At 41.1% G+C, this 27,204-nt stretch overlaps 1 protein-coding gene across 3 annotated transcripts; it reads left to right on the top strand.

Annotated features, from left to right (window-relative positions):
* The first annotated feature begins 790 nt into the window (after nucleotides 1–790).
* Nucleotides 791–26,126, top strand: rtn4a (reticulon 4a). Of its 3 annotated transcripts, none has more exons than XM_036569770.1 (7): nucleotides 791–1,308; nucleotides 11,998–12,205; nucleotides 13,543–13,681; nucleotides 21,484–21,553; nucleotides 24,468–24,514; nucleotides 24,683–24,741; nucleotides 24,955–26,126. In XM_036569770.1, the coding sequence occupies exons 1-7, from the start codon at nucleotides 975–977 to the stop codon at nucleotides 24,995–24,997; spliced, it is 900 nt and encodes a 299-aa protein (XP_036425663.1). In that variant the 5' UTR covers nucleotides 791–974; the 3' UTR covers nucleotides 24,998–26,126. The 3 variants fall into 3 exon arrangements, with proteins under 3 accessions (XP_036425663.1, XP_036425664.1, XP_036425666.1); XM_036569771.1 differs by lacking the exon at nucleotides 791–1,308 and adding an exon at nucleotides 7,412–7,581; XM_036569773.1 differs by lacking the exon at nucleotides 791–1,308 and adding an exon at nucleotides 10,373–10,475.
* The last annotated feature ends 1,078 nt before the right edge of the window (nucleotides 26,127–27,204 follow it).

Raw genomic sequence — 27,204 nt, 5'->3', positions numbered from 1 at the left:
ATCAAATAAAGTACAATTCAGTCATATTTCAACAACATTTATTGTCAGTTTTCTCTTTTTAGATCACGACATGGAAAATAATCCGGCTCACTTTCTTCTCTGACTGCTGTTTCTCGCCTCGTCCCTCCCCTGTGTGTGCGTCACTCACTCGAGTCTCAGTGCTCATCGTAATGCACAGATCGCATGCGATCGGTCTGAGTCTCCCGGGCCGCTAAAGCCGTACCGTCAATGCTAGAAAAGTTACCACCCCGTCGAAATTAAAGAATTCTCCATAGTTTATCAGTTATAGGTCCAGGTCCGCATAGGACAGCGTCTGGGTCCGGACTCGGACCACGGTCCGCCTATTATTGACCTCTGTTTTACATGCCGTACTCTAAAAAGAGAAAACTGACAATAAATGTTGTTAAAATGTTACCGAATTGTACTTTAATTGATTCGACGTTCAGTTGTCGACTGTATAAGATGCTGATATACCTACTCGGCTACTTCAGTAAACAGTATATGGCACCGAATCATATTGCAAGTTAGACATTCTGATGTTTCGGACCTTTGCTTGAGGAAATTTCCTTTGACTGGACCTTACTGCATTTTAATTACAGGCCTCTGCTCTACAAGTTCTCTGCCTTCAGCCCCATTCACTGGGGACTTGCTCGCGGTCGCCCTCTGGCGTTTCGATTTTGATATAACAAGAGAGGCGCCCCTTAAACCCGCTCCGCTGTCAGCACGATTGGAATGCGCAATCCTTCCTGTCTCCGCCCCCTCTAACCCCACAGCCAATCAAAAGTCTGTACTGTCCGACACTTCCGCTCTGTGGCGTTGTTCCTCTTTCTGGACTTCAAACGTTTTGAGCCCAAAAAAATCAAAAACCCTCGACTGGGTTTCGGCAAACTGGACAAAACCCTTTGATCGCTAAGGATAACATTCAGCTTCACTCTATTAGTTACATTTTGGCGCATTCTCAGACTTTTCCCGCGATGGATGACGAAATAAGCTCCACAACTGGAGAAGCGAAACTGCTGCAGGACCCAGTAGAGAACCAGCAGAACTTTATGGACGCGCAGAACTTTCCACAGGACCCCGACACCACTGAGACGTTCGATCTGGACGACGATGATATTCTGGACTTGGCCGGAGGAGCGCAGGATGCTCTCGCCAGACACCGGGCCACGAGGCACCCGGAGCCGGACACCGAGCGGGTGAGCACCGCGGGGCTGGAGGACCGGACCAAACTAGAAGATCCAGTCAAGAAGGGAGAAACTGATGTCGGACCGGTCCGGCCTGCATCTACATGTAAAGCACCGTCTGCACGTAAGTCGCCACCAGCAGTTTGGGTGTTTAAAGCTCTACTCCACGTGGGATGCGACGCTTTCAGTGTAACGTTATAACGGATTCATAACCATGATCACTGGCATGGCTGCTATAAAAGCTGCACACACGTCTATTACTGTTCATCATCTTGATCTGACACTGAAAACATGATCAAGAATTTGCTTTTAACCAGACGGAACAGCCTAAAAAACATCAGTGTGATTTTCTTTAATATTCTCCAAAAATATATCACAATATATTGGCAATTTATTGTATATTTCCATTCAGTTATTACATTTTTGTGCATGTTTAAGAGTTAGACCTCCTTAGCAGTGACTCATGACTTCCTGTCTTCCTGTTTCAGAGGAAGGCGAGATCTATAAAGTTGTTTTTGTATCATCTGACCACAGAAATCAGTCCCCAAAAAACGTTCCAGTGAGGTTTAGCAGAGACTTCCTTTCTAATAAACCCTCAGAATAGCCTGTCTGTTGGTGTGAAGGTGGTCAGAGTAGTTTGGAGACTCTAGCCAAACTCCTGAAACCGTATACCTTTGACATTTGGGGAACATTTTGCCCGCTCAATGTCATCAATTGAAGCTGAATAGGAATATAATAGCTAAATATAGAAATCTGATGAAAGTCAGAAGCATTAGGTCTGATTTTGTGTGTTTTCTGCTGATCTTTGTGCTTTTTGGGCACTGTAGGCCTGTTAAAATATGACTGAATACACATCAGATTTTGGTGACGCCTTATTTGGGAATATATAACATGTTTATATGGATTAGTAAATCCCTAAATTAAAGACTTGATTCTTCCTCAGTGTATATTTAGCTGATAAACAGCAAGTGCATGACTTCATAGTCTTTTTTGCATGTCGCTGTTGTCGGAAGAAAACCTCGTATCTCCAAAATGGCAACTTTACAGGAGAGGGAAAAAACCTAGTTCACTTTTAATGTGAGTCAGTGGAACCAGACGTTTTTCCAAGTCATTTTGGGTTGTTTCTTTTAGTCCATTCATCATGAAATTCACACACAATGCAAGGGGCAACAGGTATTTTCACATTATGTCAAAAACTGAAAAACGAAGTTTTCTTCCCACAACAGCGATATACTTCTGAGAGAAGATTAAGAGCAAACATAGAGGTGGATGAGACGACAAAATGTAATTTCACAATACTTCAGGAGGTTTTTTTTCTTTTTTGCACAATACACAGTGTCATAATATTTTTTTCTTATATCAGATAAGATAGAACAGTAAAAGTAGCCCCACGTTTAAAAATACTATCAAAAACTATGAATCCAATTAGTTAAATTCAACATTTTACACACTGCACTGCACTTAATCCAGGACTAAATGTGCTCTCTTTGTAATTAAACATACAGTAGTTGGCAGGTGATTATTAAGTAATCCCCATAACGTGGTCAGGAAAGCATGTTGTGACATATTGTGATGTAATTTATCACAATAACGATAAATATTATCATATTGCACAGCACTACAAACCAATTATGTGGGTGTATAATTGCATACACTGATCAGGCATAACATTCTGACCACCTCCTTGTTTCTACGCTCATTGTCCATTTTATCAGCTCCACTTACTATATAGGTGCACTTTGTAGTTCTACAGTTACAGACTGTAGTCCATCTGTTTCTCTGCATACTTTGTTAGCCCCCTTTTACCCTGTTCTTCAGTGGTCAGGACCCCCATGGACCCTCACAGAGCAGGTACTATTTGGGTGGTGGATCATTCTCAGCACTGCAGTAGCACTGATGTGGTGGTGGTGTGTTAGTGTGTGTTGTGCTGGTCTGAGTGGATCAGACACAGCAGTGCTGCTGGAGTTTTTAAACACCTCAGTGTCACTGCTGGACTGAGAATAGTCCACCAACCAAAAATATCCAGCCGACAGCATCCTGTGGGCAGCGTCCTGTGACCACTGATAAAGCACTAGAGAATGAAAAATACAAACTGTGCGGCAGCAGATGAGCTATCGTCTCTGACTTTACATCTACAAGGTGGACTGACAAGGTAGGAGTGTCTAATAGAGTGGACAGTGAGTGGACACAGCGTTTAAAAACTCCAGCAGCACTGCTGTGTCTGATCCACTCGTACCAGCACAACACACACTAACACACCACCACCACGTCAGTGTTACTGCAGTGCTGAGAATGATCCACCACCCAAATAGTACCTGCTCTGTGAGGGTCCTGACCACTGAAGAACAGGGTAAAAGGGGGCTAACAAAGTATCAGAGAAACAGATGGACTACAGTCTGTAACTGTAGAACTACAAAGTGCACCTATATAGTAAGTGGAGCTGATAAAATGGACAATGAGCGCAGAAACAAGGAGGTGGTCAGAATGCCATGCCCGATTGGTGTACATATATAATCATTGCTTCAAGTGCTTTAGTTTAGAATTTGAAATTATAATTAAAAAAAGGCGTAATATTTTTGACAGTAGTTTCCGTCCACACCTTTCTCTGTATGCCCCATTAAAGGCTGCGTATTGATCTTGCTGTACTAAAGACTGAATATCTTACTCCTAAAGTCATTTGGATTATTTGAAGCTGGAAAAAAGTCTGTGTTTAATAATTCAGCATTGGCTTGTGAGAGTTTACTGCCACCTTGTGGCTAAAGTACAAATCTGCACTCAGCCATTATAGCAGTGGTCGCCAACGCTGCTCCTGGAGATCCACCTTCCTGCATACTTCGGCTCCAAACCCATTCAGACCCACCTGATGTGGCTAATTATTGCCTTCAGAAGTCATTGATTAACCGAATGAAAGGCTGGATGTAGATTGTAAGTGAACCCTCCAGGAAGATAGATCTCTGGGAGGAGCGTTGCTGACCACTGCATTATAGCTAGTGATTGACTAGTGAATTCTAAGAGCTGGTATCCCAGACATGGATGGATTAAGCCTAGTCTTGGACTAACCTGCAGCATTAATGATGATTCATCATTGGAAATTCTTTTTAGTGTGGTAACCCGGTCCTAAAGGCAGCATGTGCCCTGACCTTTGTCCTTCGTGGCCTGTTACCCATATCAGCCTTGCAAACATGACAGGTTTGTTTTTTCTGAGAAATGCAGTGTCCTGCCCTGGAATGTTTGCATCACAGTTTGCAGGTTCAGTAAAATCCAGATATCGGGATCTGAAATACTAGACCAGATATCAGCAGATAAAAGAACAAATCTGAACCGATTCTGTTACCAAAATATCACAGATTTACTTATAACAAAATATAACGTTAGCATAAAAAATTATCATCCCTCATCCCTTTATGTCCCATTGTAGCACCACTTAATGACCCTTCCTCACTTTCAGCACCCAAATCACCTCAGATCCTTTATATTAATATCACTTACCACTGCCAAAAAGGTTATACTGCTGAACTGGAAGGAAAGACTTACAGTAAATTTTAAAAATAATACAAAACCATTGAAAGAAACCTGGTTACAATTTTTACAAAATATTGAGAGCTGATTTCTCTCCAGACTCATCAGGAAAAGGTTAAAACCCATACAAAGAATTTGAGCGACCCACGGAATAATTATAGTGTTAAGAAACATACGGGGGCATTTCTACCCTGTTTATTGTTCTGTTAAACGCTCACGTTTGTCTGTCCTTTTATGTCTAGTTTGTCCATTGTTGAGTTATTATTATTATTATTATTATTATTATTTCATTCTTTCTCTTTACTTCTTCTGTTTTGTCTCTCAGTTATTTCTGTCTTTCACTCAAAGCAGGGGATGGGTGGGTGGTGTTTGGAGGGGGGTTGGGTGGTTGTGGTACCACATCACCTTATATTTATATGATCATTAATAAATGATGAGTTGTGACATTTATAAGGAAATCAAAAGGAAAAATTTAATGTCCTCTGAAAAAGGGGTGGTGGTGGTGGTGGTGTGGCCAAGGCTGGTCCGGGTAAATTATAACTGATAAAAATGAACCAAAATAGTGGTTGGCTGATGATTTCAGCCACTACCTGCCACCCCACTGCTTTGGAGGACGACTTTATTTTCATTATACAGCCAGATATAAAACAAAAAAACAACAAAAAAAAAAACGGAAGTCAGGAACTGAAGTGATGTCATCAGTGTGATTTTTATTTCGAAATAAGAGATTTTTTGTTACGCAGTAACACCAGTGACACGACTCCTGGAGACCACAACTTTCATTATATATTTTGTATATGTTTGGCATTTGCTTTCTTTATCATTTAATTCATATATTCCATGGTCATGTTTAGATTGTTGTAGTTAAAATAGCAGAAAAACATGCTTTTTACTTCAAAATCTGGCCTCAGCCTTCACAAATGACTGTGGGGACGAGCTCTTCTGTGGTGCTTGGAATTCTATATGATTGATTTAAAAACCAATATTGCTAAATTGAGACTCAAGAAGGTGTAATAATTAACAGCGCCCTAAAATCAGTATCAGTATCTGTTTTAATTTTTCATCTCAGTCAGATCCTTCTTTGCATAGCTTACTTTAAAGCTCCTTATTGGCCAATACTCAAGGTTTCAGAGAGAAAGTGTTATTGTGCTCTTTCAACTTAGGTGTCACATCTTTGTCTAAAGTTTGTTTAAATTTTTTTTGTTTTGTTTTGTTTTAACATAAATGGTCCACGGGAGCATTACTGCCCACTGTTCTCACTCACGCTGAAATTGATTCAGTACCGCTCCCATCAGCCAGTGCTCCTTAAGAGGAACTGAGGCTCAAAATATAGACACTATGGCGACATTTACACAGCAGGTAAAAGTGGCCCAAATCTGATTCTCTCACCAAATCTGAATATTTTATTTGGCTCATCAGATTATCTTTTAAATGTGATCTGTATGCGACATCAGTCTGAACAGATCAGCTCCTAAACTGACCCACATGCACAAAAGATCAGAGCTTCATGTGGCTCATCCAGAGGTAAACAATCACGACTGCCAACGAACGCCAGTCGCACCCGGAGGATCAGCTTCATCTTCACCAGCATCACAGGAGCCATCATGAAGCTTCACTGACTGACAGCTGGGCTCATCACCCAGAATGTGTTCGAGCCGTAAAAAGGGCGCGGTCACTTCTTTGGTTCGCGTCCTCAGATTCTTTAAACTTTGCTTTCAGACTTTTAACTGTTCTTTGACGCTGCAGCCTCGTTCTCCTGCGGCCGCGTTCGGACATTTCTTTCTAAATCTCTTCGAACACGGAGGGTTTTGGATGAGTCTCTTCTAATCTTTGTTCAGAAACATCGCCCCAAATGTTTTTGAAGTCTCAGCACAGTGAAATTATGACGAATGTGAAGTTGGATTGGCATAAAAGCCGCATGAAATCCGATCTGGCTGTTCAGACTGAGTCGCATTGGATGCGGATCTGATTTCAGTACCACATATGAAAGCGTCTCAAATCAGAATTGAAAATGTCAGATTCAGTGTGTTTATCTGTTCACACTGACACACAGACACACATCTGTGTCACATATGAAGAAAAAGTTCGGATTTGGGCCACTTTTACCTGCTGTGTGAATGTCGCCTAATATAGACACTAATTGTGTAATTTCTGGCTTTTGATTGGGTCGCCGTTTCAAGCCCGTTACTACTGAAAAAAGCCTGTGTAGCACCAATTTTTTAACTAATTTTTTGTTTAATAACGGCCATTAATTATATAATTCATGACATAAAGTGCGCAGTGTCTTTATGTTCACCAGATAAAATAAAATAGAAAACCCGGAGCGGAGTTGGAGCGGAGTGATTACAAAACGCTTTGAGTGAGGAGTGGAAATGTGCCGGTCTACTGCACCCACAAACTCTGATACCAATACATTTGTGTAACCTTAATATTGATCAGTTTTATTGATCATATGATGTGTCTCTGGAGATTAATGCCGACTGAAAGCAATTTTTATCAGAACACACTGTCACGGCAGCTGATACTGTTTCTGTAGCAGCGGTTCTGCCTGGTGGTCTGCTTTAGTTTTGTATTTGGACCCAGAATGCACCGGAGGCCTTCCATACACGGTTCCCTACACGGTTTATTGCGATATGACCTGGCGCGCGCTTCAGGGTGGGAGGGCGGGAAGGGGGTTGGGGGTGGTGGTACTCAGCTGACCTCAGCAGCCTTGCTGTCTGCCGGAGAGTTTTTCCCTTCACTCCCTCCAGTCTGTCCGTCCATCCGCCCGTCCTTCTGTCCGCTCCCCCCACCCCCCTCGGCCGCTCTGCATGACTGATCGACTCTGATTTACCGCGGAACGTTAAAAAGATGGACTCGGAACACTGGAAACAGCACGGTATACATGCGTTCTGTGCCTTTATGCTTAAATATTTAAGTATTTGCAGTTTTTAGACAGGGAATGTTCCGGTTGCTGTCAGTGAACTGCAGTGCCAAGCGTTTAGCCGCTCAGCCTGTGACTCGCCTTACAGCTGTAAAGTCCTCAGGTCTGCAGAGTCTTCAGCTCTGAAAGCTTCACTAACTGTAATAGAGACTGTCTGGATTCTGTTTGCATGTTTTTGTCTTCATGCTGTGTGAGGGTGTTAAAAGGACCCTCCAGTCCTGTTCAAACCTGTTGTATACATGTCAAATCTCTTCTTACTGTCCTGCCCCAGAAGCCTCTAGAGCAAACTATTCCACTTTGAATTCTGGAAAACCCCCTTCTGATGACGTACCTTTAAGGTGGGAGTGAATTTTGAAGGACTAGATCCACTTTGGGGAGGATACTTGGGGACAGGCTGTGTCCAGGCTATTTTCACTAGCTGGCTCAGTTGCTAATGTCACTGGGCTAATGCAGAAACAAGCCAGGGAGCTAATGTTACTGCTAGGAAGCCAAATATCACAATCATATAACTTTGACTTCAATAACTTCAATCTGTTTTCCTGCTTTAACACACCAGCTAAACCTGGCGAACTGACTGATCAGTTGACTCAGGTGTGTTGTGAGCAGGAAAATCCATAAATGTGCAGGACTTTGGCGCTGTTGAAGGACCCCACCACTGCTTTACGGTATGCTTTGGTGCATAATTTCAGGCATTTGGGAATCGAGAGTTGACTCCAGAATTTCAGACTTGATTCCACACAGTGATGTTCAAGTTTGCTCGCACTCGTGTGCTCTAGGGCTGTCCAGTTCCAGAAAATTCTGGGCAGGAATTGGTGTAGCTGATTCCACACAATATACTTAATTCCAAAAACCAAGACATGGAGAAGGACATGTGGCAAAAATAGAGTACAATGTGAATTATGTTAGACCTTAGAGGAAATTTGGAAAGCTAACACTAGCTAAATTAACTTGGCTGACTAACAGAGGCTTTCAAAGTTGTACTTTAATTTTTTTCTTTGCTTTTTTTGATATACATCCTTCTACTTTCTAAAATGTAAAGAAAAATTCTGGACAAGTGATTAGAAACTATTTTAACTTCTTATTTTTAGCCATTTAGCTTCATTTACTCCCATTCATTGAGGACTCACTCACGGGCGCCCTCTGGTGTTTTGCAGTCATATTTTTGATTTAATAAGGGAAATAGGAAGTGGCCCGGCTCCTCATAAATCAGCACTGCTAGAACGTCTCTGTGTTAAAATCAAGCTCAAACCTTTGGCGTCGACTCTCGATTCCAAAATCCTAAACTCTTCACACAGAGTGTGAGGTATTCTCAGAGAACTTGTAGAGAGGAAAATTACACTCTGTAATGTCTTCTGGGTTTCTCAAACGCTAGAGGGCGCTCCCGAGCGAGTCCAAAATGAATGGGTTAAGATGGAGCATTTGGGCAAAATCATAGTTTATAAATGCTGAAACATTTTTAACGTAAAATAATACATTAGTTTCCTGATCACTGAACAGCGTAAAACATTTTAACACTGCTGTTATGTTTTTAAGAGGAGGGGGGTGGGGGTACTGGGGGGTAGGAAGTGGCCAGGCTCTTCATAAAACGGCTCTGATATTTTGCAGTCACTTGAGACAGCCTGTCTGAAAAATACATCCCTCCACAACTCGCACATCAGTGATCCATCTCTATGTTACATTAGACAAAGTGGAAAACAAAGTAAAGTGTAATGTAAGTGATGGAAAACTGGCTTACAGTCAAACAATATTGCCAGTTCCAGAACATCTGCCCACCTGACGGAGTTGACAGGGAAGAATCAGGTACAGTTTAGCCACACACCATTAGTTTAGCCAACGTTAGCTCTCCTAATTTCCTCGCTGAGTATTATTAATGCTGTAGTCTCTGTTTTGCCAGATGTGTTTGTTTGTTTTGGTTTTTGGAATGGAGACTGTTATGTGGAATCAGTTCCCGTCACTTGGAATTGGAATCTGAGTCGACTACAAAATGCCTGGAATCATACAGCCCTAGTCATTAAGCTTTCACATTTCTGTGCTCCAGTTTGTAGTGCTGGCCGCACAATCAGAATTATGCATTTTTTGGTGTGTTAATATTGTAGTCTCTGCTTTGCCAGATGTGTTTGTCTGTTTTGGTTTTTGGAATCGAGATTATGTGGAATCAGTTCCCGTCACTTGGGATTGAAATCAAAAATTCCAGAAAAAAAAAAAAAATCTGGAATTGAGCAGCCCTAGTAATTAAGCTTTCACATTTCTGTTCTAGTGTTCCAGTTTGAAGTGCTGGCCGCACACTCAGAATTATGCATTTTTTGGTGTGTTAAATAGGAATTACATCCATTTTGCAAAATTTCTGTTTTTTTTTTTTATTATTATTTTTATATGCAGGGTTGATACTGGTAAAATAGTGGTAAATCTGAAAAACGTTTTCTTTCGGGACTATTTTGCCCGAAAGTGTAACTTCTGCTATGAATATATTTTAAAAACACATTTTGGGTCCAAATGTCATCTCAAACCAAGTGTCTCCGAATTCAGGCAGAGTATTAATAACCATTTCACATTAAAGTTTTCTGTGAAGGAGGTTTCGGAGACTCTCCAGAGGTCTGGTTCCTATCACCACCACAGTGAATGATTACATCTTGGGAAGCTTCTCTAGATCAGTGCAACTCGCACGAAAACACTTTTAAAGATTTGTTTCAGTCCTTTCCTGGACACTAACCGCTTTTTCGACATGCGCACACGCTACTGTGAGGACTTTTGCGGAGGAGACTTTTATTTTGACATTACTCCTGTGTGTGAGCGGAGGGCTAGTAGGTTTTAGTGTATCGGCCTGCTGGGCGAAATGGACTCCAAACACGGTGAGCGGATTAACAGCGGTTATCGAGCCCGACCCGGTTAATCTGGACGGGGTTAGAAGTGTTGGGCAGTAATACTGTGTTTATGCGCCGGTTGTGAGAGAAATCGTGGTTTTAGAAGCTTTAAAAACGCTGTTTTACGTGCGGATTATCGGGCCTTTAGCTGCTCGGCGGCGGGCTGAGGGAGAGGGGCTCGGGGTCGGAGCTAGGCTGGGGTCAGGACTGTTGGGGGGGGATCAGTTTCTGGAACATATGAAACATAAAAACAGTAGAATATAAATAAATAAAGGATTAAGGACAAGAGCTGAGGAGCCTGAAACGGCTTGGAGCTGAAAAACGAAACTATAGAGACCTGAAATAACGGTTAGGACAACAGAAATAACGTAAATAACGCGGTTTACGTAAAATGGTTTAAGATCATTTAAGCTAATAATTCGCTCTAAATTCGCTTTCAGAGCTCAGCTTTATGGCATTTAGGGGCAAAAGGGTGTTTTATGGGCCAAGAGACTCAGCCTTGTGAGGTTTTTGAAGGCAGTGAGTGGAAGAGCAGGTGTGTGTTTCCTCAGATCGTTTCACTGAGCCATGGTTGAAGGAGTGGGCGATACGGCGGAAATATGATATCGCGATACTTATGTTCACGATACATAGAAATATTTAGTTTTTCTGAGATTTAGTAAGTTGGAACAGACAAAATAGAAACTATAGTGCTACATGTGTACAATACTATCATAATATTATTATTATTATTATTATTATTATTATTATTATTAATACCAACAGCAGCATTATTTTTTGTGTTTAAAAAAAAAACATACTGCACCAAATCTAGTTAACCTCTTATTCTCCAGGGTATATTTTGGTTATTCCATCTGAATTTACATGACCAAATCGTAAGGCAAATTATTAAGCAACTGCATGAAATAAATGTAAATTTTTATTTTATGTATTTATTTATTTATTTTTTTGTAAAAGCTCCCCTCAAATTAACAGAACATGTGTTTTATGATCACACATATTGCTATATGCTTACAATTCACTGCTGAAAGCCAAAAATCTTAGACGCTCTTTGTATTATTTTATAAAAATAATGTTTACAGAGCAGATCACTGAAGAGACGCCATCTGTTTATAGTTTATAGCCCAGATTTGTGGAAAAATGGGTCGACTTTCAGTAGAGAAAAAAATGACTTCAGTTTCTTTTATTATAACGGTTTAAAATGACATCACCATCTATTTGACTGGAAAGAAGACAGTTACAGCTCTCATACGACCCCCACCTTTAGAATGTAGCTTATGAAACATGAAAGTTATGAAGAATATGATGACGTTTTGGAACCACCGGTGGTCTCAAGGAGTGGAAAAGGTTAAATATTGCAGTTTAGGCACTCCTGCCTTCGCTGATTTTCACAAAAGTAACTTGATTCATTATTTGTTATTCAGATTTCTATTAATACGTAGTAAAACATTATTCTCATGTTTGACCTGCAGCATTTTAACTGCCCTTCTTTTCATCTCTGTGTGTTCAGTGGTAGAATTGGTGTACTGGCGCGACCTGCAACGGACCGGAATCTGTTTCGGCGCAAGTCTGTTCCTGCTGCTGTCTCTGAGCGCGTGTAGCATTGTTAGCGTGTTGGCGTACATCTCGCTAGCGCTGCTGTCCGTCACCATCTCCTTCAGGATATACAAGGGCATCGTCCAGGCTGTGCAGAAGTCTGAGGATGGACACCCATTCAAGTGAGCCACTCGCGCAGTTCTATAGAAACAAACAAACTGATCTAAATTTTATTGCCTTTAAATTACTATAAACACTGATCAGGCATAACATTCTGACCACCTCCTTGTTTCTACGCTCATTGTCCATTTTATCAGCTCCACTTACTATATAGGTGCACTTTGTAGTTCTACAGTTACAGACTGTAGTCCATCTGTTTCTCTGATACTTTGTTAGCCCCCTTTTACCCTGTTCTTCAGTGGTCAGGACCCCCATGGACCCTCACAGAGCAAGTACTATTTGGGTGGTGGATCATTCTCAGCACTGCAGTAACACTGACGTGGTGGTGGTGTGTTAGTGTGTGTTGCGCTGGTCTGAGTGGATCAGACACAGCAGTGCTGCTGGAGTTTTTAAACACCTCAGTGTCACTGCTGGACTGAGAATAGTCCACCAACCAAAAATATCCAGCCAACAGCGTTCTGTGGGCAGCATCCTTTGACCACTGATGAAGGACTAGAGGATGACCAACACAAACTGTGCAGCAGCAGATGAGCTATCGTCTCTGACTTTACATCTACAAGGTGGACTGACAAGGTAGGAGTGTCTAATAGAGTGGACAGTGAGTGGACACAGTGTTTAAAAAAATCCAGCAGCACTGCTGTGTCTGATCCACTCGTACCAGCACAACACACACTAACACACCACCACCACGTCAGTGTTACTGCAGTGCTGAGAATGACCCACCACCCAAATAGTACCTGCTCTGTGAGGGTCCATGGGGGTCCTGACCACTGAAGAACAGGGTAAAAGGGGGCTAACAAAGTATGCAGAGAAACAGATGGACTACAGTCTGTAATAGTAAGTGGAACTGATAAAATGGACAATGAGCGCAGAAACAAGGAGGTAGTCATAATGTTATGCCTGATCGGTGTGTGTACATATATATATATATATATATATATATATATATATATATATATATATATATATATATATATATATGTATGTATATATATATATATATATATGTGTGTGTGTGTGTGTGTGTGTGTGTGTGTGTGTGTGTGTGTGTGTGTGTGTTCTCTTCAATAGTAAATCTGTAGTGGAGCCCATGCCTGGTGTTAGTTCAGATCTGTTATCTGCTAATCGTAATGGTTGTTTGAGTGAAATAAAGCAGAAACTGTCAGACAAATAGCTGTGTTTATTAACCTTAATGTTAACAGTCAGTCCAATATTTTAAAGCCTAAGTTTAATTTATTCATCTCCTGTTTATTCTGATTGCTTATTTAAAAACGTCAGTGTTGTATTCCAGGTAATTTGAGCCTGACTTTGTTTTAGAGTGTGAAATGTTGTCCTGCAGGATGTATTTGGAGCAGGACATTGCAGTTTCCGCGGACGTTGTGCATAAATACAGCGAGCTGGCCCTGGGGCGCTTTAACGCCACCGTGAAAGAGCTGCGCCGCCTCTTTCTGGTGGAGGACCTGGTGGACTCTCTGAAGGTCAGTTCAGAGAATGAGGGTCTCATTCATAAAACTTAGAGTTAAACTAACTAAATTTCGGGCTTCGCTGCTCCGCACAAACGTAACTAGAGGTGAAAGATGGCTAAAATTACTCTCCTTACTCTGAAGAGAAAAATGTCACCTCAACAAAGTCGATAAAATAGGCTGTGATCCTTATACAGTCTCCCCTGAACTCCTGGTCCCACTAAAACTGGAGGAAAGCTACCAAATTTGTGTTTTCCTGATATATTTATCTCATACTCAGCCCCTCCCCCTATTCTGGAGTCTCTCACAGCATTTAAAAGCACAGAAGCCCACCGGCTCTTCACGTCAGGGTGGGTAAAGGATCCCATGGTGTTGCATAAAGAGGAGAAAACTTTCATCATAGGAGGGTAACGACATCAGCTAATTAACACAGATGAGATCAATGCTGGCCTTTAGATAACTTTAGCTGATGTTATCAGCCGAGAGATAAACAGTCGTCCCCCTAGCGGAGCTGCAGACAGCCGGTATAACTTTACTCTCTGTGTCTGAATTAAATGACGTTTGAATGGAGAAACATAAGCGTTAAATATCAGACTGAATGTTGTGGGTCGGAAAACGGCGTCGTGTTTCGACAGACGTGATTCTGTAAGTTTGCTAGTGCAGTTAGTTCAGAGTTCAGCTCCAGTCCTGAAACCCCTGCACTGCATAACTGTGGTTTCCTGGTTAAAATACCTGATATTATTAGCTAATTAATCCCTTCTTGAGCTGAACGAGGTGAGAACAGCAGAGAAACACTAAACTATGCAGTGCAGGGGCTCCAAACCTGGAGTGAAAACACTGAGATAAAGGTCTGTGTGTCTCTCGTCATTCTCGGCTTCTGTCTCGGCTTCTGCTCCCTGATTCAGTCCTCCAAATGGCAGCGACTATACAGTGTGACGTCACGAGAAAACGCGAGAATAAAACATTGGGTATGTTCACTTGCATGCTGTCCCAGGGGTGGTACCACACCTCCAGAAGTGGTGGAACAAAACTGATCGTACCTTTTATGCCATGCTAATAACACGTCTCTATAAAACTGTTCATGAACAGTGTAGAGTTTCTTTTGATCCTACTTGGTTCAGCCTCAGATCTTTATCAGCTACTTAATCAGGCTGTTTTCATACGCAGTTCATTTTCTACATGTACAGTTTCATGTACAGCATTTAGCAGACGCTCTTATCCAGAGCGACTTACAGAAAGTGCTTTGTCTGTCTAGAGAAAGTATCTTTGCTAGTTACAAACAGGTTAGAGAGAAAGCCTGACCTAAAGTCTGCACCAGAGTTTGTGTTTTGAGATAATAAAGGCGATAATAAAAAACTTTACTTAATATCTGCTTCATAATTATTGGTTAAATTTAAATTGGTAAACTAATTAGGTCCCTGACGGTTTACCAAAATACACATACACTACAATTAAGTGCAGAACGATATGAGTGTTGGTAAAGATTAAAATCTTAATATAGGCAGCTCATGCAGACAGTACAGTTCCCACCAGCAGCAGACAGAAGCAGGATTCACTTAAGATGGGGTTACAGTACTGCGATGGACTGGCGACCTGTCCAGGGTGTATCCTGCCTTCCGCCCAATGACAGCTGGGATAGGCTCCAGCACCCCACCGCGACCCAGAAGGATAAGCGGTTTAGATGATGGATGGATGGATGGATGGATGGGGTTACACTATGCGACTTTTACCCCAATTTTAGCCCTGATTCTCAGCCAGTCTGAGTCTTAGCTGGTCGACCCTAGTCTGCAGGTTTTCGGGTCAGTCTGAGTCGACAGTTGGAGAGAGAGTCGATTCGTGTTTGAGGGGCGCAGACTCAGATTTTTGGCCTCCTGGTTTCAGACCAGTCAGTTTATCAAACGTTTGATTTGTTTCAACCTGACTCTGAGTGACATCTAGTGTAAACTGGTCAACGACTCAATCTGAATGGATTCCTGCAACAACCAATGAAAACTGAGAGCGCGAAAGAAGAAAATGCAGCAAGTAAACAAAGAAAAATGGACAATCGAGTTTATGTACCTTTAAAACTCTAAAAATACCAAACTGATCACATTTTTAAATCAATGATCCACTTTCAGTGCAAACGGCAGAGAAAACAGCAGCAGCAGTTCCACGTTTGTTTATTCGGGTCTTCTAGAAACAGAAGAACGCGAGAGTTTGCGAGAGTTCGCGTGAGTTTGTGCGAGTTCAGTGAGCTCCGTTCGCTTAAGCAACAGCTGAAAAGTTGAGTAGTGTGTGATCCCTGATCGTTTAGTGTGGATCCCCAATATTCCGGTCATCCCAAAAAATCTGCAAAACCCAGTCTGACAGTGTGAGACGCCCAGTCTTTTATAATCTGTTCAGACTTTAAAAGTCGTACAGTGAACCCAAGGCTTTAGGAACAAACTGAAAACTGCAATTTTTGCCTGACCATGGTTTAGTTGTTTGGTGCAGACCTGAAAACAGGAGTGTTTGAAGAAAAGGTTTGATAGGACAACACCAAACATGGAGGATGTGAAAGTAACTTTAGGTAAACAATGTATAAACAGCCATTTAGTAAATTCAGATCATTTAATAACTGTGGCCAAGTGCATTGTTTGGGGTATCAAATATATAATAAAACATTTTTATTAGATTAATGAGCTACAGCTCCTCTCGCTGAACATGAACCTGAAAGTTTCACTGTTTGGGGAATGTCCCACCTCCCAGTTGAGAGAGAGATTTTAAACGCTTCTATAGGTCAGCGTTCCTTAAGCGCCAGTGCCCTGAACTCAATCAGTACAAGTGGTAGTTCAAATACGTGCTCGCCCTTGTGGTTCCAGCGGCCCTTCCTCTTTATAATTTAGTCCTCTTGAAAATTTGAGCGCATAAATGAGCCTCCTGTCCTGCCCTACTTTGATAAATGGTCAATGAAAATTACTTCATGAATACATTTGTTTGGAGAGCAGAGCATAAGGATGAGTGCTGGAGGCGTCCAGCATGTATCTGCTGCACCATTTAAGGTGGAATGGGAAAGTTAGCTAGCTAACTGCCGAGACATCAGCAAACTACTAGCAATTTTTTATGATTATTATAAAGAAAAGGACCATAATATATTGAAACAACATTAAATTAAGATAATACAGTGGTTATCATGATTTTTTTTAAATGGAGAAAATTCTCACATTTGTGGGTTTCTTTGATTGCCATCTTGATGGTTTTTCTTTTTTCCTCATAACACTGTTTGGAGTGTCTCTGACAAACCTCCGTTTGGAGGGTCATGTAGCTCTAACACTTCGCCCCACCCCTCCATCTCAACAAGAGTCGGGGCACCCTACCCCTAGGTGTGAACGCACAAAACAGGGGTGAGGGCTAAGTGGTAGGGGCGAGGGGTGAAATGGGATTAGTCTACTAAACTTGGAGACAAAACAGTGGTGATTACAATACAATTAACATTTCCACTGGAAAACAGATAAGCGTAAGATGCACTTCATACACTTAATCCTTCCTGTCCAGTCACGAGTGTGTTGTGAGAAAGATGACAAAGCAATTAACTCTTACCAAAAAAAAAAAAATCTGTAACGACAGTGTGTTTACTATATTTTGACATGTTTTCTGTATGTTATTAGGAAGAGGTCAAGACTGCGAACAACTACTCTACAGCCTAATTAAACACTTATTAAACACTTTCCTGAGAGATACTTTATTAAGTTTGCTGACGACTTGTCAGTCTGCTTAAGGGAGAAGAGGAGGAGCGAGGCTCTGTCTTAGATGAGTTCATTGCATGATGTGAAGATACCTGTCTACTCTACAATACTTCTAAGATATAAGAGATGTCTGTTTATTTTAGGAAAGTGTCCAAACCTTGTTTGGTCAGATCACTGCGTCTGTTACTAATTACAGAGTCTGTTACTTGTGGTTGTCCCAGGTCAGGGGTCGGCAACGTGGCTCCTGAGCTGCATGCGGCTCTTTTACTGCTCTGTTGAGGCTCCACAGCTGAATTAGATTTGTAGGTAGAAATAAAATAATCCTCCTTTACAGTAAAATAAAGCTCTGCTGATCGTTCAACACAGTTTAACAGTAAATGCTCTTAAACTCTGGAGTTAATGTAGAACTGCTAATTCACCCTTTAACCCTGAAGATCAAAGCAGACTGCTGGTCACCATAGCAACACATCTCACCGAGCTAACAGCTAACGAAACGAGAGAGACTTAAGACGAACATCGATAATTCAGAGATTAACTGACTTACTTGCATTTATAATCACTCCACAGTTACATTCTGCCGCCTCAGGCAACATTTAAGGTGGAACGAGAAACTTAGTACAAGAAGCTGGCGAATGAGAAGCGACTTCAGCCTCGTAAAAAACATTGAGAGACATTTTATGGGAAAAGTTTCCTGCTGGAGATGTGAGAAAAGCAGCTGTAGCTGAGGTAGTTTGAAAGCAGAGCAAAGTAAGTCTGTGTTTCTGTTTATATTTTTAATTAGCACATATTAAGAGACATTTTCAGCCAATATGATAAAATGTTACTTCAACAAAATGGACATACAACGTTGTGGCTCCCAAGGTGGACAGATTTTTTTTATAGGACAAAATGGCTCTTCTTAACATTTGGGTTGTGACCCCTGGCCTAGATAATAAGCTGAAGTGGGACTATATGTACTGAATGTACTGAATTTATTAATAGAAAGGGTCAGCAGTGGCTTTATTTTCGGTCAGATCATATGTGAGATGTTTTACAGTGTGTTTATTACGAGTGTTTTGACTTTCTGTATTACTTGATGGTTCAGAAATGTACTCAAAAAAACCTGCAAGCAAATTGCAAGACATCCACATGACTAATTCGGATATTTAAGTCTAGATCTCTTAGCAAAGCAGCGAAAATGATTTCTGATCCAAGGCATCCACTTTCCTCTGCTTTTGAGCTGCTACCTTCTGGTCACAGGTACCGTGACCAGGTACTGCTGTAACACCAAACAGGCTATTAAAAGGCTACAGAAGTACTTAAGTATGTAGGTATGTAGTACACTTTATTCTGTTCCCCTGGAACTGGACAGAGTATGAAGGCTCAGCACTGTGTTCTTAAATGCTCTGTGGTTGAGGTTCTGCTGTAAAATTCATTGTTTACCTGTGTCTTGTTTCACTGTTCTGACTTACATAACAGATGCAAAGGCGAACAATGCAACTCTTTGTCCTTGCCTGACTCAGACTAAGGCTTTCAGGCTGATTTTAACTGTATATGCTGAATGGTGTTCTCCACAAGTGTATACCAGAGTGTGCATGTTATTGTAGTGTATATTGTAGTGGGGTGTCCAATCTTAGGGCCGGCGTGGCTGCAGGTTTTCACTCCCAACAAAGCAGGTGGTCACCTGATGAAATGTTTGAAGACCAACTGATTTAACAAAAAAATCAGGTGAGTTTCAGCTTGTTTGGAGTGAAAACCTGCAGCCACACCGGCTTTTTCCGGACAAGATCAGACACCCCTGTTGTAGTGTCTCTGTTCTGTGATCTAAGGTTTAGGAATGGCATAAATAGCCACTTCTTGATGGACTTCATAGCTGGATTTTGTGTAAATAGGCTACACAAATTAATTAATAAACATATTAATCAAACACTGTTTAGGCTTGAATGTCTGTCATGAGAAAGTAGCCTGTGCGATCTCCAAAAGGTGATTAGGCTGTGTTCACATTACCAGGTTGAAGTGGCACAAATCAGATTTTCTGCCCTAATGTGACTCAGATCTGATGTTTTCAGAGCTGTGTGGGCACATGTCTGATCTTTTCAAATCTGACCTGAGCCACTTTCATATGTGGTCCTAGATGGGATACATATCCGATTCGTGGCCATGCAACCTTAACATGACGCTCAGATCAGAATTCATGTCCTTTTCTCCACTGCGCGTGCGCCATCATTCAGTGTTACCATGGCAGCAGCGCCGAACAGAAGTTAAAGCCTGTAAACGGTGGAAAAGCAGCTCATCTCACCTTTTTCTCCTTCGTCTCGCTCTAATAATGAAGCTGAGAGCTGATCAGAGTTAATGATCTTCTCAGCGAAGCTCGTTCTGCTCGTTAGTTTGTGCTGATGATGCACATGATTCATTTTTGCTTGTTTATTAATAACAGAGTATAACATTTTCTCACTGAGAGGGTTAAAGGCTGGAAATGGAGATCAAAATGGAAACTGAATATTGTTGAAACGAGACGAAATATACTTGCGCAGCTGTCCGTTTACTTGGGGTGCAAAAAAAAAAGTTCAAAGTTCACCGCTTCATTTCTGGTCACTGTAAAATCAGTGTAAACATGAGTATGTGTGAGGCAGTCTAGCACTCTGTTCTGACTCACTGAGTGTAATGGAAGCTCCTGCACTGTGCGTGTGCACAAGCTTTTCTCGGCCTGACTCCAAACAGTGAGAGAGAGCTGCCCGTGTAAGGAGCTGTGGGAGACGGCGTAGAGTTACACACGCGCTGGCCTTTCTCACAGCCAAAAATTCCACCCTGCTCACGGAGATCTGAGTGACGGGTCCATTTGGTAAATGCCGGAGGTTGTCTGTCTGTCTTCAGAATGCTCAACCTCTTGCTGGCTTTCATCAGCAGGGCAGCTTGTGTTTCGTAAGACTTGAAAACGTGTGTGTGTGTGTGTGTGTTTGTGTGTGTGTGTGTGTGTGTGTGTGTGTATATATATATATATATATATACACACACACACACACACACACACACACACACACACACACACACACACACACACACTCCAATCAGTCATAACATTGTGACTACCTCCTATATAGGTGCACTTTGTAGTTCTACAGTTACAGACTGTAGTCCATCTGTTTCTCTGTGTACTTTGTTAGCCCCCTTTTACCCTGTTCTTCAGTGGTCAGGACCCCCATGGACCCTCACAGAGCAGGGACTACTTGGGAGGTGGATCATTCTCAGCACTGCAGTAACACTGATGTGGTGGTGGTGTGTTAGTGTGTGTTGCGCTGGTCTGAGTGGATCAGACACAGCAGTGCTGCTGGAGTTTTTAAAAACCTCAGTGTCACTGCTGGACTGAGAATAGTCCACCAACCAAAAACATCCAGCCAACAGTGTCCTGTGGGCAGCGTCCTGTGGGCAGCGTCCTGTGGGCAGCGTCCTGTGGGCAGCATCCTGTGGGCAGCGTCCTGTGACCACTGATTAAAGACTAGAGGATGACCAACACAAACTGTGCAGCAGCAGATGAGCTATCGCCTCTGACTTTACATCTACAAGGTGGACTGACAAGATAGGAGTGTCTAATAGAGTGGACACAGTGGGTGGACACTCCAGTAGCACTGCTGTGTCAGATCCACTCAGACCAGCGCAACACACACTAACACACCACCACCACGTCAGTGTTACTGCAGTGCTGAGAATGATCCGCCACCCAAATAGTACCTGCGGGTCCATGGAGGTCCTGACCACTGAAGAACAGGGTAAAAGGGGGCTAACAAAGTATCAGAGAAACAGATGGACTACAGTCTGTAACTGTAGAACTACAAAGTGCACCTATACAGTAAGTGGAGCTGATAAAATGGACAATGAGCGTAGAAACAAGGAGGTGGTCATCATGTTATGCCTGACCGGTGTATGTAGGTAACAGTAAAACAGTTGAATCTTTAAGAAAATATTTACTTACTTTGACGCCTCCAGCCATTGTATATATTTGTATGAATCCACCACCAGCACTCCTGCCAAAGCAGCTATTGGATGGTAACTACAAATAATACTGGGCTGCCATACGGAGTGGTTTGCCAGAGGTTAACACTTTGACACGTCTTTTTTTCTTTTTCTTATCTGCAGTTTGCGGTGTTGATGTGGATCCTTACGTACATTGGTGCTTTATTCAACGGCCTGACACTCATCATTATTGGTAAGTAGTGAAAATTTTATTTAGTTAACATAGTTAACTAAATAAAATTCCCCCAAAACACGAGCTGGTAAAAACCTTCACTGTGAATTTTTATACTAGTCCATATTTAAGGTCTAAAAAAATAATAATATTGTTTACTGTGTTTTTAAGAAAACCAAGCCAAGCTAAATTAAAGCTGATGATTCTTAAATGGAGAAGTATGATTTTTTTTTTTTTTATGAAAAAGACTTCAGGTTCAGTGCCTCGTCTTTCACTTTTACACTTAATCCAGGATTAAAGTCTCAAACCTTCTTAAAATTTAGTTTAAATACACTATATGGCCAAACCTTTTGGACACCTGACCATCCTATATGAGCTTGTTGGTCATCTCATTCCAAAACCGCAGGCAATAATATTGAGTTGGCCACCTTTTTGTGGCTATAAGAGCCACCAGTCTACTGGGATGGCTTTCTACAAGATTTTGAGCGTTCAGTCAAAAGAGCATTTGTGAGGTCAGGCACTGATGTCGGACGAGAGGGCCTGGCTCACAGTCAACGTTCCAGTTCATCCCGCAGGTGTTCAGTGGGGTTGAGGTCAGGGCTCTGTGTGGGCCACTGCAGTTCCTCCACACCAAACTCATCAGACCATGTCTAAAATGTCTTTGTATGCTGTAGCATTTAACAAAAGCCTTAACTGTAACTAGCCCAAGCCCTGAAACACAGCCTCAGACTATTATCCCTCCCCCTCCAAACTTTTACTGTTGGCGTTATGCATTCGAATAGTTAGTGTCTTGCACCACTCCAGCCGACGCTTGGCATTGCGCATATGGATTTTAGGCTTATATTTAGCTGCTTGGGCATTGAAACCCATTTCATGAAGTTCCTAAAACAAAGTTCTTGTACTTATGTTGCTTCCAGAGTCGGTTTGGAAGTCTGTAGTGAGTGATGCAACTGAGGATAGGCGATTTTTATGCACTACACACTTCAGCACTCGGCAGATCCACCTTCTAAGTTAGACATTTCCATTTCACAAAAATAGCACTTACAGTTGTCTAGGGTAGATCTAGCAGGGCAGAACTGACTTGTGTCAAAGGCGGCATCCTGTTTCAGAGCCATATTTAGAGTGACTAAGGTCTTCAGTATGACCCACTCTACTGCTACTGTTTGCCTATGAAAATTACTTTAGTATGTGCTTGATTTTTTTCCTTTTCAACTCCTTGGGACCACCGGTGGCTCCAAAACGCACTTCGTCATATTCTTTATAATTTTCATATTTCATAAGCTACATTCTAAAGGTGGGGGTCGTATGAGAGCTGTAACTGTCTTCTTTCCAGTCAAATAGATGGGTGATGTAATTTTAAACCCTTATAATAAAAGAAGCTGAACTCACAAATTTTTTTCTACTGAAAGTCGACCCATTTTTCCACAAATCTGGGCTATAAACAATAAACAGATGGCGTCTCTTCAGTGATCTGCTCTGTAAACATTATTTTTATAAAATAATACAAAGAGCGTCTAAGATTTTTGGCTTTCAGCAGTGAATTGTAAGCATATAGCAATATGTGTGATCATAAAACACGTTCTGTTAATTTGAGGGGAGCTTTTATAAAAAATAAATGAATAAAAAAATAAAAATTTACATTTATTTCGTGCAGTTACTGAATAATTTGCCTTACGATTTGGTCATGTTAATTCAGGTAGAATAAACAAAATGTACCCTGGAGAATAAGAGGTTATACACCTGTTAGCAAAATGGCAGAAACAACTGACCTCAGTAATTAAGAGGGGTGTCCACATATATTTGGTCATGTAGCGTATATGTACATGTAGTGTGTAAGTATAGTGGGGAGGCTGCTTTTGTGACCCCTGCCTTTGGAAGCACTTCATAATGACCAATGTGACATGAGGCGATAGTCTTTAAGGTTGGTTACAGTCAGAGTTGGTTAATAACAGAACACATTTACAGTACAAAATTCAGGAATCTGATTACAGGGATGAAAAATAGGGTGATTACAGCAAAAATGCATCCACTTCAGTATCTTTCGGTCTTTTATTTAGTCAATCTATAAAATTTTTAGTAGGTGTCTTATTTTTATTGGCAAAACTGAGATCTACAGCATTTTTCTGAAGATATTTCAATCAGGCTTTTTTCAACTTGGTTTTTAGTATTGCCAGATTCTACGTCAGCAAATTGGTCTGATCTGGCGGTAAACTCGTTATTCTCATTTGTTGCTATGTGAAATTTTTCAGTTTGACTGGCTGTACATCAACGTTTAATGCTGAAGTGAACCAACATTAACTAACAGTTCCGAAACGAGCCTCACGAGCGATGAAGTTACTTTCATTTTTGCATAAATTATTTCTTTCTCAGATAGTTTTGAAAGGATGGGTGCAAAATGTTAATGTGGGCAAATTCTCATCATTTGTAGCCAAGACAGTCGACTCCCACTTTCATTTTTGTATGAAATTAATGCCTTTTTAAACTTGGGACGCGTGATTTCCGTGTGCTGCCGAAATTGCTGAGAGTCACAGCAGCACTGCTGTGTCTGATCCACTCGTACCAGTACAACACACACTAACACACCACCGCCACGTCAGTGTTACTGCAGTGCTGAGAATGATCCACCACCCAAATAGTACCTGCTCTGTGAGGGTCCATGGGGGTCCTGACCACTGAAGAACCGGGTAAAAAGGGGGCTAACAAAGTATCAGAGAAACAGATGGACTACAGTCTGTAACTGTAGAACTACAAAGTGCACCTATATAGTAAGTGGAGCTGATAAAATGGACAATGAGCGTAGAAACAAGGAGGTGGTCATCATGTTATGCCTGATTGGTGTATATTGTATACCTTTATTGTACACTCTTGCATTAATAGTGCATTTTAATTAAACTTGTAACGTTTCTAATTCAATGACTTTTTTTCCCCCATTTAGCTCATGTGGCAGTGTTTACTTGGCCAGTAGTCTATGAGAAACACCAGGTAAGTCTTTTTACATCAGGAAATGTACAGGTAACTGAAAGTGTATATGCTAAATGCCATTTTTTGGACATTGTGGTGATTTTATTCATTGTTTGCAAACATCTCAAATTACACTAAGTTATCATTCATGTCTTTAAGTGTGGATTTCCTCTGATTTCTTTTTCACAGGTGCAGATTGACCATTACTACGGACTGGTGAACAACCAAATCAAAGATGTGATAGCAAAGTAAGCTGTCTGTGTGTGTGTGTGTGTGTGTGTGTGTGTTTGCTTTTATTAGTTATATCTGCCCCATTTCCCCCATTGAATTTCTGCATTGTTCAGTAAAGCAGCTCAGGTTCGACGGTCCCCTTTGCACTCTGTACCTTCTTTGTTCTCTCTGTCCTTTTGTGTTTTGTGCTCTAATGTGAAACTAAAATATGTCCTTGCTTTGTGTTTTAGGATCCAGGCTAAGATCCCCGGAGCGAAACCCAAAAGTGAATGAAGAGCCGGAGGAGGGCGACTGTGAGGGAGCGAGAGGAGTGTGTTCAGGAGGAATTTGAGGGATGGTTTAGAGCAGTGGTTCTCGATCCTGGTCCTGGAGCACCGCTGCCGCATTCATTTTAGAGTTTTCTCTGTTCTCAGTGTACCTGATACTACTAATGATCTAATTAACAAGCCCTTCCTGAGGAGAACAGGGAGAACTCTACGACATGCAGGGCAGTAGTACTCCAGAACCAGGAGGAGAACCACTTGTTTAGAGGGACAGTTTAAGCAGTGTGATTTCAGAACAAGGCCTTTGACATTGCAATGTAAAAATACACACACACACACACACACACACACACACACACACTTACCATTGTCACTAGCTAAACTGCTCTTTCACAATAGTTCCAGTACTTAGTTATTTTGAAATTAACAGCTTTAGTGAAGATAATTTAAGGTCAGTAGAGACGAAGCTGATGGGATATTTCTGTCCAGTGAAGCCTTTAACTGAGGTCAGCTGATTGTTTTCCAGTTTTCCTCCTTTCCGAAGGAGTAAAACAGCACACAGAGTTTCATCAGCCTCGGTTTTAGCTGTTTTTCTTTTTTTTTTTTTCTTTTCTTATTCATAGAACTGCTGGTGCTGATATAGAGGTGTGAATTTTGAGCGAGAAATTCAGTCACATGACCAGCGTCTGTTTTTCACAGTAGGTCATGTGTTTGAATTTTTTTTTTTTTTATTTCTCTGTGCTTTATGGAAAGGGCTCTGTTACATCATGACCCCAAAACTTCTTTTACCATTTTAGTCAAGTGGAATGAGTAGGGAACAAAAAAAAAGTGAAAATCTAAAAAAAAAAAAGAAAGAAAAAGAGAAATTGCTGTGTTATTTTGTCACTTCATTACTTAGAGCTGCCTTTAGTGTCAATGCAAATCGTTTACGCACCATGCTGTCTCCTTTGTGGACCGAATATCTGAAACGGTACAAAGCTCTTAATGTAAATTTCAACCAAATTCAAGCACTGTTTGTCATGCAGGTCATTCGAAATCATATTTCGTAAAATTTGATGACTTATTTGCTGAAGGCTGTCTGCTGAATGCATTGTGAAACTTAAATCATTATGAATAAAGCTGTAGACAAACTTAAAGAAGCTGAGCTGTTTTATGGTTTTTGTACTGCTGGTATTGTTTCCAGTGGTGGTGATGTGAATTTTAATCTTCAGGGCTGATAGTTGACTATAAAAAAGAAATAATAAATGATGCCTTTGAGGACATAAATACTGTTTTGAATGTACTGCCGTCACCTGGTGAAATTCTATAACTGCACATCTTCCAGATTAGTGATCATGAAGTCAGAGATTACACTTAGAGGAGTTTTGGTGACAGACTGAACGATAAACACAACACTACTGAAGAGATTTTACTGAAAGCCCACAAAAAATCAGAGTGGTTTGTAAAATAGAACTCCCACAATAATATCTGGTATGAATCGGTGATGGACAAAGTACACAAACCATGTACTTGAGTTAAAGTAGAGACCCCCAAGGTAAAATATTACTCCAGTAAAAGGAGAAGTTCCTCCCTTTAGACCTCCACTTGAGTAAAAGTACAGAAGTATTTGCCTTCAAATGTACTTAAGTATCGAAAGTGAAAGTACTAAAAGATTAATTATGGCTTTAATGTCCTATTATCATTTTTATAACAAGACTCGCTTCATCAACTCATTTTAGGTGAAAATACTCCAGTGTCTCTCTTGGTAAACCAGTCTTTTAATAGAATGTCATTAATTAGTGACGCTGATGTCTATTAAAATTATCATAAGCACAAAACACTGAAGGCAAACAGTTTCCATCAGGTAGAACTGAGTGGCTCTGAAATCACTTTTTACAAACAAGCAAAGTTTCAGTTTAAGATTTATTTGAACTTAGTTACAAGTTTAAATTTAATAAAAACTTTAAACTCAGATTCACAAATGAGTTTCCTTTACTAAACTGCATCTGTAGGTCTCTGTTCATAAATATAAACTAGCCAAAACTAATTTACTATAAAATGAAATGTGTTTGTATAAATTCAGAAAAAAGACACGTCAGTCACAACTGCATATGAGTAAATATTTCTATTTTGTGGTCTGTTTACACAAAGTTAGGTTAGTTCATCATTTATGTTGAATAGACTCTCCCAATATTTTACGCTGCTGCACTGACCTTGAACTGTGTGCTGCACTGGGTC

Source organism: Colossoma macropomum, unplaced genomic scaffold (genome assembly GCF_904425465.1).
Source record: "Colossoma macropomum unplaced genomic scaffold, Colossoma_macropomum, whole genome shotgun sequence".
In the NCBI taxonomy this organism is placed as follows: domain Eukaryota; kingdom Metazoa; phylum Chordata; class Actinopteri; order Characiformes; family Serrasalmidae; genus Colossoma; species Colossoma macropomum.
Note: the sequence above shows the minus strand (reverse complement) of the source record. Positions and strands in the feature narration are given on the sequence as shown.

Coding starts and splice junctions, on each gene's coding strand:
- rtn4a (XM_036569770.1), top strand. CDS start 975: ATGGATGACGAAATAAGCTCCACAACTGGAGAAGCGAAACTGCTGCAG. Junction 1,309..11,997: donor ATGTAAAGCACCGTCTGCAC/GTAAGTCGCCAC, acceptor CTGTGTGTTCAG/TGGTAGAATTGGTGTACTGG. Junction 12,206..13,542: donor GAGGATGGACACCCATTCAA/GTGAGCCACTCG, acceptor GTTGTCCTGCAG/GATGTATTTGGAGCAGGACA.